At 43.2% G+C, this 13,354-nt stretch overlaps 1 protein-coding gene across 7 annotated transcripts in view; it reads left to right on the plus strand.

Moving 5' to 3' along the window:
- st6galnac (ST6 (alpha-N-acetyl-neuraminyl-2,3-beta-galactosyl-1,3)-N-acetylgalactosaminide alpha-2,6-sialyltransferase) overlaps positions 1 to 13,354 on the plus strand; it is a 108,604-nt gene that overhangs the window by 43,843 nt on the left and 51,407 nt on the right. For all 7 annotated transcript variants that reach the window (XM_048610886.1, XM_048610888.1, XM_048610891.1 and 4 more), the window contains one exon: positions 667 to 889. In XM_048610886.1, coding sequence (XP_048466843.1) covers positions 667 to 889 — 223 coding nt within the window. The remainder of the gene's footprint in view (positions 1 to 666; positions 890 to 13,354) is intronic.

A 13,354-nucleotide genomic window follows, 5' to 3' on the forward strand; every position in this document is an offset into this window, starting at 1 on the left:
GTGCCTGTATAGATGGTGCCCACTGCTGCTATTGTGCATCAGTGATGAACGGAATGAATGTTGAAACTTGGTAGATGTGGTGCCAGTCAAGTGGGCTGCTTTGTCCTGGATGGTATCCAGCTTCTCAAGAGTTGGAACTGCTCCCTTGCAGCCAAGTGGGGAGTATTACATTGCACTTGTGACTTGTGCCTTGTAAATGGTGGACAGGCTTTGGGGAGACTGGAGGTGAGTCTCTCGCTGCAAGATTCCTAGCCTAATACCTGCTGTTCTACCATTGTATTTAAATGGTGAGTCTAGTTCAGTTTCCGGTCAATGGTAACCCCCCAGGATATTGACAGTGAAGGATTCAGCAATGATAATATCACGAGATGATGGTTTGATTCTCCCTTTACTGGAGCAATGGATATGAATTTGTGTGTGCATTAAAGCTGCAAAATGCAGCTTAGATCTCAAATCGAAAATGTGTGTGTTTGAGCAAACAAAACTTTTAGAAAACTTTTTGACTTGGAACTTATGCCTTTTTCAATTAGTCCCTTTTAAAAAGAGGAGGTATGTTATCTGGATAGAATGTGGCTGTGGTTGTGGGGAATAGATTTGAGTGTTTAGCTTATTCCATGCACTTTCCTTTGTAGTCAGCTGAATGTATTCTTTTTCTGTCTCTCTCAGTAAATTAAGGGAGATAAATTCAGAATCCACTAACGTGAAGCATAATGTTACTCCTGAAGAGACCAAAACAATAATTGCCATGAATTTTTGGGGTGCTGATACAAAAAGTAGAAGAATCGAAAGTTTGCTTCGAAATGCTACAAATGGAACCCGAGCACCAGTCTCAAAGGAACCACCATTCCCAGGAGACAAGTATGCCATAGATGATACCTACCTTCATTCGGTAAGTTATAATTTGGTTACATTGCTACTTAATTTAGCTGTGTAGATTTCCGTTTTAATCATGGGCCTGGCCTGGTGATTGAGAAAGAAGACAAAGCTGTTACAGACAGCAAAGAAAATGGTGTAAACAAAAGGCATGTGTCGGAGGAAAAGGCAGTGTTTATGTCCTTATTTCTGGAATGAAAATGCTGAGCCATTTGTGGAGTTTGAACATTTTAATACTTGATGATTCTCTTAAAGTTTATGATGCGGAAGTGCCGATGTTGGATCGGGGTGGACAAGGTCAGAAGCTACACGACACCAGGTTATAGTCCAACAGTTTTATTTGAAAACACAAGCTTTCAAGTGCTGGTCCATAGGCTTGTGATTTCAAATAAACCTGCACTGCAGCCTGGTGTTGTGCTAAATTCTGACTTTCTCTTAAAGTTAACATGCAGGTTCAGTTGGCAGTTAGGAAGGCAAATGTAATGTTATATCGTACCCTCTTGAAATGAATACTAAGAGCAGAGGTGTACTGCTGAGGCTCTGCTCAGACTGTATTTAAAATATTGTGAGCCGTTTTGTGCCCCATATCTAAGGAAAGATGTGCTGGAGTTGGAGGGGGTCCAGAGGAGGTTCACAAGAATGATCTCAGACATGAAAGGTTTGTCATATGAGGAATGGTTGAGGACTCTGAATCTGTATTTGGCCAAGTTTAGAAGGTTGAGGGGGAATCTGATTGAAACTTACTGAGAGGCCTGATGAGGAGATGTCTCCAATGTAGGAGAGACAAGGGCCTGAGGGCACAGCCTCAGAGTGAAGGGATAACCCTTCAGAACTGAGGTAAGGAGGAATTTCTTCAGCCAGAGGGTGGTGAATTTGTGAAAGTCATTGCCACTGTGAAGTCCAAGTCATTGTCTTAAATAAAGCTCAGAGATAGATAGATAGATAGGTTCTTGATTAGTTAGGTGATCAAAGGTTATAGGGAAAAGGCAGGAAAATGGGATTGAGAAGCATGTCAGCCATGATTGAAAGGTGGAACAGACTCAATGGGCCAAATGGCGTAACCCTGCTTCTATATCTTATGGTATGTTGTTTGCCGTCAGGCTGTATGTATGAGTTGGGATACAGGCAATTCCTGAGCTGCAAATGGGTTGGGTTCTGGAGTCCATATGCAAGTTGATTTGTCTGCAAGTTAGAACTCAATGCCGGACAATGTAAAGTGGTAATTTCTAAGTACAGGAACTGTCCATATGTTGGACCTTTTAGAAGTACAGTCTTGTATGGAATTGTATTCATAAGTACAAGTGTTTGTAAGTCAGGAGCTCCTAATTCAAGGCACTGCAGAGTGGAAGATGTTGAATTTTATTGCACTTTCTGCAAATTTCAATAATTATAAAATTCTGCAATTATTATGTAATTCATAATAAAAATAGCTCTTCAGAGGGCTCTGAGATGTGGGAAGCACTGTAAAGGAGCATTATCACTCGACTTTGTAAATATTTCCTGTCTTGTATTTTCCTGACTTATGACATCAATGATTCCTCCTATCCTTCCCACTTTTAGTGCAGCATGATTGGTCAATAACATTTTAATGTGACATGTGATTCTGTTGAGACTCTGTAAAAATATTACAGACATCCTGTGTCCTGAAGCGAACATCAGGCTCCGTTAAAGTAATATGAGTAATATTGGTAATGTAAACAAATAGAATAACCCTCTTTTTTTTTTTTTTTTGCAAGACCTGTCCTTTCCACTAGCCCTTTACTTACAGCCTGAGGCCTCAAACACTCGAGTGCGTTATTCAAATCAAGAAGGCACAACAAATCCTATGTGAAATCATTTGTCCAACTGTGATAACCATCTTGATGCATTTGTAACTTCCGAGTCCAAATTCTGAAACTTTATATCTCTCTGAAACAATGGGGAAAAAATATGTTCAAATCTTTGTAGGCCCAGTGTTGTTACAAGTCTCTCCAAACCTCTGACCTTTTAAACCTATCTCTTCAGCAATTTGGCCAGCAGTCCTAATATCATCTTCGGGCCAGATTCCTGTTTGGTCACTGCTACTATGAAGTCCGATGAGATGATTTACTATATCCATTCAAGCTGTTGAACTATTTGGGATTTTCTTTCCTCTGCATTTGAGCCATTAATGACGTCCATTGACCAACTCTTCAAATATTCCTGATGGCCTGGAGTCTCTATGCAGTTAAAAATTTGCTTTATCCCCCATCCCATTAATTTACATATATTCCTGTAGTTTGGCATCTAGCCCCTGTATCGTCTGATGCTGCTGTGTCTACCAGCCTTTGCTTCATTAATAAGAGGCAGGAGGACAGATCCCAGCTTGACCAAGCTGGGAACATATGCCTGTTTTTGGAAGTTGGAGCAAATCATTGCTCAAATTTCATGTTTTAGGAAAAATGTAATTGCTATGACTGATCTCAGTGTCCTGAGAGAGAACAGTACTTCGATAGGCTTCTTGTTCTTGATTGCACGCTGAAAATTGTTTTGTTTTTTTGTTTTGCAAATTGGAGGGAATGAATAAACTGATATAAAATCTACATAACTGTGAAATAAATTCAGTTCTTTCCCTCTTGGGTGGAGAAAGACATTCTGTAAAATGTGCAGCACTGGTACTTTGTATATGGGTGTCATGCGATCTAAGGATCGGTTACAGCTGTGAAGCCCCTTCAGATAGCTTGGTCACTGTTGATGAGCATGAAAATGGGGGCTGTAGTTGCCACTGGAAGGTTAAAAGCACAGAGGTACAAAGTTTTGGGTCTTTAATTATTGTCTTTGATAAACTCTATTTCTGTGCTTTTATAACCTTCAGGAAGAAGACTTTATTAATGGGAACAGTACCTCAGCAAAGACTTTCTTGCAGCAACTTGGTTGGATATTAGGAAAAAGGACAAAGTCCATTTGTCAGGGTGCAACCCCCATCTTAAGCAAGTGTGACAGGAGGAATATGCTGATAATCAAACCCTGTGACCCCATGTCAATTCAATTACCAAAAGGGCTAATTGTGTCAGAGATAGTAGGAACTGCAGATGCCGGAGAATCCGAGACAACAAGGTGCAGAGCTGGATGAACACAGCAGGCCAAGCAGCATCATAGGAGCAGGAAGGCTGACGTTTCGGGCCTAGACCCTCCATCAGAAATGGGGGAGGGAAAGGGGGTTCTGAAATAAATAGGGAGAGAAGGGGAGGCAGATAGAAGATGGATAGAGGAGAAGATAGGTGGAGAGGAAACAGACAGGTCGAAGAGGCGGGGATGGAGCCAGTAAAGGTGAGTGTAGGTGGGGAGTTAGGGAGGGGATAGGTCAGTCCAGGGAGGACGGACAGGTGAAGGGGGCGGGATGAGGTTAGTAGGTAGGAGATGGGGGTGTGGCTTGAGGTGGGAGGAAGGACAGGTTAGGGAGGTGGGGACGAGCTGGGCTGGTTTTGGGATGCGGTAGGGGGAGGGGAGATTTTGAAGCTTTTGTGTTTTTTTGTGTGCCATTATCCAGAATAAAATAAACTTCCACCTGACTACTCCAATAAACAGATTATTTTAATGCTGCTTCTTAAAACTAGTGGTTAAAAACTCGTTAAGATTGAAGTTACAGTCCAGAATTAGAACAATATCCTGTGAATTCCAAAGACAGACACACACACAATGCAAAATGACGACAAGCCTGCTGTGGGCCAAGGCTCTGAAAATAGGATAAAATGTTATGTCTTAAGATACGTCAGGTTTCCCGTCAATGAAATTGAATTGTTGACAGTGACGGACTGGTGCAAAAGTATATGTTCTGGTTGCAATCAACTCGGATCTGAGTCTTTGGAAAATGATTACAGACAAGCTTTTGAGGTTTTACCAGATAGTTAGTTAGAAATACTGGTACTCGGAAACTTTATCAGATTCCTGGGAACCTCTACTGAGAAAAGAATACTTGCAGTGCTCCTGGAATGTATTTCTTACTGACTTCCTAAGTCTGTTTATTGTTTCAGAATGGATTGCTAGGCGACGGTTAACATAGAGGCCACTTAATTCTTTCAATGTCAGGTTTCCCATCATTAATGCAATAAATTCCATTTCTAATCTCCTTGAAAGCTTTTTCCAAAGTCATTTCATATTCTTGCAAACAACTGGTGGTTTCTAGGCCACATTAAACTGTTAATCTCTTTCCTTGATAAATCCCCTTTTTAATCCAGAAAGCTTCCAACCAATTGTGTCTTTCAGTTTTTCATGTAGTGTTAGGAATACTTATTTATATTTAAGGACTATCTTGTCAATACATCTGAAGTTACTGAAAGTTGTGTCATCTTAAGGAGTGTTCTAATACCTGCATAGATTTCTACAATAGATTATTTTAATGCATTGCCTTTTGAAGTTGCTGTTGCTGCTTTAAAACACAATTAATTATTAACATTTTTGATTGGAACTTTTGAATAGGATTTGTCAAATGCAAAATTAAAAATTTTGCTTGGAAATGGTTCAAAAACAGTTGCTGGTTGTGTTTCTAAATTACCTTTGAGGTTTTGGCTAGCATTAATGAATTAATTCATTCTGCAGTAATAGGCTTTTTTTGCCACCTGGTATCTATAACCATTTCTTCCACTGAACATCATTCAAGCCATTTTGTACAGATGAGCTGAGACCACTGCTATTTTGAGACAGATGTGCTGAAGAGAAAGGTAATTCCAAGTAGCCCCCAGGTTGTGAATGAGTTTGATTCTAGAGTCCATTCACAAGTTGATCTGTACACCAGTCAGAAGGCAGTGTGGGACAGTATAAAATAATCATTTGTAAGTATGAAGAAGTGTTCATGTGTTGGATCTTTGAAATTAACAACCATTCATCCCTGTTTGGGATCTCGCTTGTAAGCATGAGTGTTTCTAAGTCGGCCATTTATAAATGGGCGACCCACTGTAGCCTAATTAATTAGACAATGTTCCCATGTCCTATGATATCATTCTAAACATAAGCTATAACACTTGGTTTGTTTTTCACCTGTGCCATATTTTCACCTCTGACCATTTTCCGTCTTCAAAGATGTAAATTTTTTTTATCCCTTGCCAGTTCTTGAGTGCTGTTCTGTGGAGTCCTTCGCAGTTTCATTCAGCTGGCCTTCATGCTGTTTTTCTTGCAGTTATGAAAACAGAAACGCCTCTTGAGACCAAATAATTTAATTACTTGGAACTATTGGGTGTATTTATAAAATGGAAGGACTTGAAATTGTGCATTTTGTTTGACAATTTCAGGATGAAATTGCTGAAATCCAAAGTGCGTTGCTTTTGAAGTTTATTATCTCCTGTGTTGTAGGACAGGGAAAACCCAACTTGCGTGCAACTGTAATGATTCACATATGTACAGTGCCTTTCACAACTGTCTGACGTCTTCACTTTGCAATGCTGTAGAGCTTGTTTGCGGCCAGCAAAGTAGGCAAGAAGAAAGGTGACAGGATTTGAAACATTAACTCTGTTTTCACTCGCTACAAATGTTATCAGACCTGCTGAGTTTCTCCAGCAATTTCTGTTTTTGTTTGTTACAGGCAAGAACTCTCCAGCTCTTTAACAGTGTGTTATTGTTTCCCATTTATCTAAGAGAACTGAGAGGACCTTGGTTTGGGACCTCTGACAGTACAGTGCTGTCTCACTGGAAGGTAAACTTTTGTTGTTTTGGACTTGAGCCCTGTAGGACATGGACCCAAACCTTATCATTTAGATGCCAGCAATTGAGCTGCAGCTAGCAATGTGCTCCTGACTAGATCATTATCTGTTGTAATGCGGTTCATTGATGGATAACACAAATGTATCATCAGGAGTAGAAGTTTATTTTGCCCTCTACTCCCAGTAGCCTTAGACACTCCTTAGGCAACGCAGACTCAGTCTACTTCTATCTTGAAAGAAACATTTAATTAACGCTGCCTCCTGAGGCAGCGTTTCATAGTTGCACAACCCTCCAAGAAAATATGTTATCCTCATTCCAAAAGGGTGACCCTTAATTTTCAAACAGTGCCCCCTAGTTCTGGGCTTACCCACAATAGGAAACACCTTTTTTTTCCATGTCGACCTTATCAAAACTCTTCAGAATCTTGTAGACTTCAGTCAAGTCACTGTTCGCTCACTGAATTCCATGGTCTGTCCGACTGGCCCAAGGCACCAAGAAGAACAATCTTGATGCTTTCTGAAGTAGTGTAGTCATTTACATGAGGAAGGTCTGGGTTTTTCAGACTGGATGGTGGTTTGTAGTGCTGGTCCCCATTGGCCTTTTTACTTGCTATAATTTTTTTATATTCGTTCATTAACGTCATTGGCTGAGCCAGCATTTCTTGCCCATCCCAAGGTGCCCTATTAGAAGGTGGTGGGGAGCTGCTTTCTTGAACTGCTGCAGTCTACATGCTGTGGGTTGACCCACAATGCCCTTGGGGAGGGAATTCCAGCATTTTGACCCATCCACAGTGAACAAAGAGTGATCTATTTCCATGTCAGTGGAATCCAAACTGGGCATCACTGAGCAGGTTATAGCTAAACAGGTGCTGCTTGATAGTACTTGATAACACCTTCCATCACTTTACTGATGATTGAGGGTAGACTGATGGGGTGATAATTGGCCGGATTAGATTTGTCCTGCATTTCGTGTACAGGACATACCTTGGCAATATTCCACATTGTTGGGTAGAAGCTAATGTTGTAACTGTACTGGAAGAGCTTGGCTGTGGGATCAGCAAATTCTGGTGCACATGTTTTCGGTACTATTGCTGGAATATTGGCAGGACCTGTAGCCTTTGCAGTATCCAGTGTCTCCAAAGGTTTATTGATATCACATGGAGCGAATCAAATTGACTGAAGACTGGTATCTGTAATGTTGGGGACTGGAGGTGGCTGAGATGGATCATCCATTCATGACTTTTGGCTAAATACCATTGTGAATGCTCAGCCTCATCTTTTGCACTGTTGTGTTGTTAGGCTTTTCCATCATTGAAGATGGGGCTAATTGTGGAGCCTCCTCTGGTGAATTGTTTAATTGTCTACTGTCAGTCATGACTGGATGTAGCAAGACTACAGACCTTAAATCTGATCCATTTGTTTGAGATTGCTTAGCTCTGTCTGTCACTTCCTGCTTATGCTATTTGGCACACAGGTAGTCCTGTTTGGTAGCTTCACCAGGTTGACACCTCATTTCGAGGTATGCCTGGTGCTGCCGCTGGCATGCCCTCCTGCACTCTCCATTGAACCAGGGTTGACCCCCTGGCCTGATGGTAATGGTTGAGTGGGGGATATGCCGGGCCATGAGGTTACGGATTGTGCTGGAGTACAGTTCTGTTACTGTTGATAAGACTGGGCCTCCATGAGGCACCATGGGATTTGTGGCTAGATCTGTTCAAAGTCTATACCATTTAGCATGGAGATTGTGTAGTGTGGCACTATGACGTGTATCCTCAATGTGAAGGCAGGACTTTGTCTCCACAGTGACTGTGTGGTGGTCACTCTTACTGATTCTATCATGGACAGGTACATCTGCAGATTGCTGAGGATGAGGTCAAGTACGTTTTTTCCCTCTTGTTGGTTCCCTCACCATCTGCTGCCGACCCAGCCTGGCAATTAGCTGCTTTAGGACCTGACCAACTTGATCAGCTGCCGCTGAGCCATTCTTTGTTGAAATCCCCCACCCAGATCATGTTTTGTGCCCTTGCCACCCTTGATGTTTCCTTCAAGTATTGCTCAACATAGAGGAATACTGACTCATCAGCTGAGGGGGGGACAGTATGTGGTAATCAGCAGGAGGTCTCCTTGCCCATGTTTAACCTGAAACCATGAGACTTCTTGGGGTCTGGAGTCAATGTTGAGGACTCTGAGAACAACTCTTGTCTGTGTACTACCGTGCCCCACCTCTGCCAGGCCTGTTCTGCTAGTGGGACAGGACCTATCCGGGGATGGCGATGACTATGTCCCAGACAGCATCCTCACAGAATCATATCTTACTGATTGGTCAAGCAACAGCCCAACGTTAAGTCTGGTCTTCCAATTTTGGCACTAGCCCGCAGACGTTAGGAAGAAGGACTTTGCAGGGTCGATAGGGCTGTTTCTGTCATTTCTGGCACCTAAAGTCGGGCAACCACCCAGAAACCGATATCCATTTCAAGCCCACCGACTCCCACAGCTACCTAGAATATACCTCCTCCCACCCACCTTCCTGCAAAAATGCCATCCCCTATTCCCAATTCCTTCGCCTCCACTGCATCTGCTCCCGGGATGAGGCATTCCACTCCCGTACATCTCAGTTGTCCTCGTTTTTCAAGGACCGTAACATCCCCCCACTCAGTGGTCGAGAACGCCCTCAACCGTGTCTCCCACATTTCCCGCAACTCATCCCTCACACCCCGTCCACGCAATAAGAACCAAAAAAGAATCCCCCTCGTCCTCGTGTACCACCCCACCAACCTCCGGATCCAACGCATCATCCTCCGACACTTCCGCCATCTGCAATCCGACCCCACCACCAAAGACATCTTTCCCTCCCCACCCTTATCTGCTTTCCGGAGGGACCACTCTCTCCGTGACTCCCTTGTCCGCTCCACACTCCCCTCCAGCCCCACCACACCCGGCACTTTTCCCTGCAACCACAGGAAGTGCTACACCTGCCCCCATACCTCCTCCCTCACCCCCATCCCAGGCCCCAAGAAGACTTTCCACATCAAGCAGATGTTCACCTGCACATCTGCCAATGTGGTATACTGCATCCGCTGTACCCGTTGTGGCCTCCTCTACAAGCGGAGACTCGGGGACCGTTTTGCAGAACACCTACGCTCGGTTCGCAATAAACAACTGCACCTCCCAGTCGCGAACCATTTCAACTCCCTCTCCCATTCCTCAGACGACATGTCCATCCTGGGCCTCCTGCAGTGCCACAACGATGCTACCCAAAGGTTGCAGGAACAGCAACTCATATTCCGCTTGGGAACCCTGCAGCCCAATGGTATCAATGTGGATTTCACAAGCTTCAAAGTCTCCCCTCCTGCTACCGCATCCCAAAACCAGTCCAGCTCGTCCCCGCCTCCCTAACCTGTTCTTCCTCCCACCTATCCCCTCCTCCTACCTCAAGCCGCACCCCCATCTCCTACCTACTAACCTCATCCCGCCCCCTTGACCTGTCTGTCCTCCCTGGACTGGCCTATCCCCTCCCTAACTCCCCACCTACACTCACCTTTACTGGCTCCATCCCCACCTCTTCGACCTGTTTGTTTCCTCTCCACCTATCCTCTCCTCTATCCATCTTCTATCCGCCTCCCCCTCTCTTCCTATTTACTTCAGAACCCCCTTCACCTCCCCCGTTTCTGATGGAGGGTCTAAGCCCGAAACATCAGCCTTTCTGCTCCTATGACGCTGCTTAGCCTGTTGTGTTCATCCAGCTCTGCACCTTGTTGCCAGTTGGCCCATGTGGTTTATTTTCTTTGTTGAGCCTAAGTCCTGATAAATACAACTGAATGGTTTGCCAGGCCATTTCTGAGGGCTGTTAAGAGTCATGTCTAGTCTGTGGAGTCACCAGATCAGGTGAGGATAGTAAATGTCCTCCCCTGAAGGACATTAGCGAACCAGATGGGTTTTTCCTGGCAATCAGCAATGGTTTTACAGTCATCGATGGACTTTTAATTCCAGATTTTTTTTTATTGAATTCAAATTCCATCATCTGCCGTGGCAGGATTCAAACCCAGGTCCCAAAATATTAGCTGAGTTTCAGGATTAATTGTCTAGCGATAATACCATTAGGCTATCACCTCCCCCATATAAAATGGCCTCCAACCGTACAGTTTAGTTTCCGAGTCTGTCGGCCAGTTGACACTTCCCGATCTCACATGGGCTCAAAATGAATCGTCAATAAAATTCAAATAGAAGTGGGAGGGAATAGATAAATGAGAAAAGTATTTGTCAAAAAAAACAGCCAAGGAGAAACTGCAAAGGACTCATTTTTTCAAAAAAAAACCAAGCAGTTTTATTTTTCCTGAAAGAACTGTCAGGAGAATGTACCAACTTTTTAAGCATGCTCCTTGTGTGGAATTAATACAAGATCATTTTTTAAGCTTTGTTTGCAACCTGAGAATCCAACCATTCGAACCCGTTCCTCTAGATATAAGCATGGTGTGGCTGCAACTAGTTTATTTTGAGCACTGAAGTTTCTGAATCTATAAAACACAATGTAATTTATCTTTTATCTTCATCATTTAGAAGATAACTTGCTTTTCTTGAGTTTAATGTTTTCAAGCTTTCTTCAAAGTAACATGATGTTAACTGGGAAAAGTTGCATGTAAGAAAATGAGACATTTTAAAAAGCTGTGTCCAGAGCTCCAGAACGTTGGGTTGTAGACGCTGAGCTCCTCTAACTGCTCAAGTGCTTCCCTTTAGCTTCTTTGAAAAAAAAGGAGAACTTGAACTTGCATACGTTTTGGGACATCTCAAAGTGCTTTACAGTCAATTGATGACCTTTCGAAGCGTAGGTGTAGTTGTAAAGTAGCCAAATGTGGCAGTCAGTTTGCATTCTAAGAGTTCACACTTAGGATGTTGGTCAAGACACCAGTAGAATTCCCTTGCTCTTCAAATAGTTTCATGAGTTTCTGTTTTACATCTAATTTGAAGAATGATACATCTGAAAGGACAGCATGCCCTTGTTTCGGGATAGAAATATCAGCCTACATGATCTGCTTGAAAGAGGTTTTAGCCCACAAGCATCTGACTCAGACAAAAGTGCCAAGAACAAAGCCGAGGGGGCGGCTTAAACTGTGAAATGCTTTAAATAAGCTATTGTCTTAAGGCATGTAGGTACAGGTTTAAAATATTGAGCGTAGAGCAATACAGCACAGTACAGGCCCTTCAGCCCTCGATGTTGTTCCAACCTATTATCCTACTAAGATCAAACTGCCCTGCATACCCTACATTATACTATCATCCATGTGCCTATCCAAGAGTCGCTTAAATGTCTCTAATGTATCTGACTCCATCACCACTGCCGGCAGCGTATTCCACACACCCACCATGCACAGTGACATTTGGTAGTTTTGCTCACTCCAATCTATGGCACATGGGAGTTTGATGTTATCTTCCCCTTTTCTTCAAACCAAGAAAGGATATGAGATGCTTTCTGAAAAGTTGGGAAGCATTTTGGAAAGGCAAATCAGAGCAAGACTTATATACTTAATGGTAAGGTCCCGAGAAGTGTTGCTGAACCAAGAGACCTTGGAGTGCAGGTTCATAGTTCCTTGAAAGATAGATGGGATAGTGAAGAAGGCACAAAAACAGAAGTTGCTAGAAAAGCTCAGCTGGTCTGGCAGCATCTCTGAAGAGAAATCAGAGTTAACGTTTCGGGTCTGGTGACCCTACCTCAGAACAGTTCTGAGGAAGCGTCTCCGGACCTGAAATGTTAACTTTTTGATTTCTGTTCACAGATGCTGCCAGACCTGCTGAGCTTTTCTAGCAACTTCTGTTGTTTGTTTCTGATTTCGTTTTTTTAATATAGTGAAGAAGGCGTTTGGTATGCTTGCCTTTATTGGTCAGTGCATTGAGTATAGGAGTTGGGAGGTCATGTTGCAGCTGGACAGGACATTGGTTAGGCCACTGTTGGAATACTGCGTGCAGTTCAGGTCTCCCTGCTGTAGGAACAATGTGATGAAACTCGAAAGGGTTCAGAAAAGATTTGGAAGGACGCTGCCAGGGTTGGAGGGTTAGAGCTATAGGGAGAGGCTGAATAGGCTGGGGCTATTTTCCTTGAAGTGACGGAGACTGAGAGGTGATCTTATGAAGGTTTATAAAATCATGATGGATAGAGTGAATAGACAAGGTCTTTTCCCTGGGGTGGGTGAGTCCAAAACTAGAGTGCATATGTTTAAGGTGAGGGGGGAAAGATTTAAAAAGGACCCAAAGGCAACTTTTTCACACAGAGGGTGGTGTGCATATGGAATAAGCTGCCTGAGGAAGTGGCAGTGGCTGGTACAATTACAATATTTAAAAGGCATCTGGATGGGTATATGAATAGGAAAGGTTTGGAGAGAGATAGGCCAAATGCTGATAAAATGGGACTAGATTAATTTAGGTTATCTGGTCGGCGTGGACAAGGTGGACTGAAGGACCTGTTTCCGTGCTGTACAGCTCTGACTCTAACTGTGGAGCAGTAGTGAGACTTGGATCTTAGTGAGCAAAAGGCACAGGTTAATAGATCAGTGCAAGGAAAATCAGAACATTTGTTGCACTGTTGATTTTTTTTTTTCTCAATCGAGCTGGGACACAAATTATGAAAAGTAATATAATGTGGACCAGAGCGTGTACAGTTCACTGCAATCTCTGTGGACCAGCGAACATGGGGAAAGACACTCGGAAGGGGGTAGCCTGCAGATTCGCCAGAATGATCACTGATTTGTTGTAGTTACAGAAGGAGGCTATTGGGCTCATCATGCCTGCTCTGACTCTTTGAGCAATTCCATGTGTCATTCCCCACTGTAATCCTG

Source organism: Rhincodon typus, chromosome 23 (assembly GCF_021869965.1).
Source record: "Rhincodon typus isolate 14 chromosome 23, sRhiTyp1.1, whole genome shotgun sequence".
Taxonomy (NCBI): Eukaryota; Metazoa; Chordata; class Chondrichthyes; order Orectolobiformes; family Rhincodontidae; genus Rhincodon; species Rhincodon typus.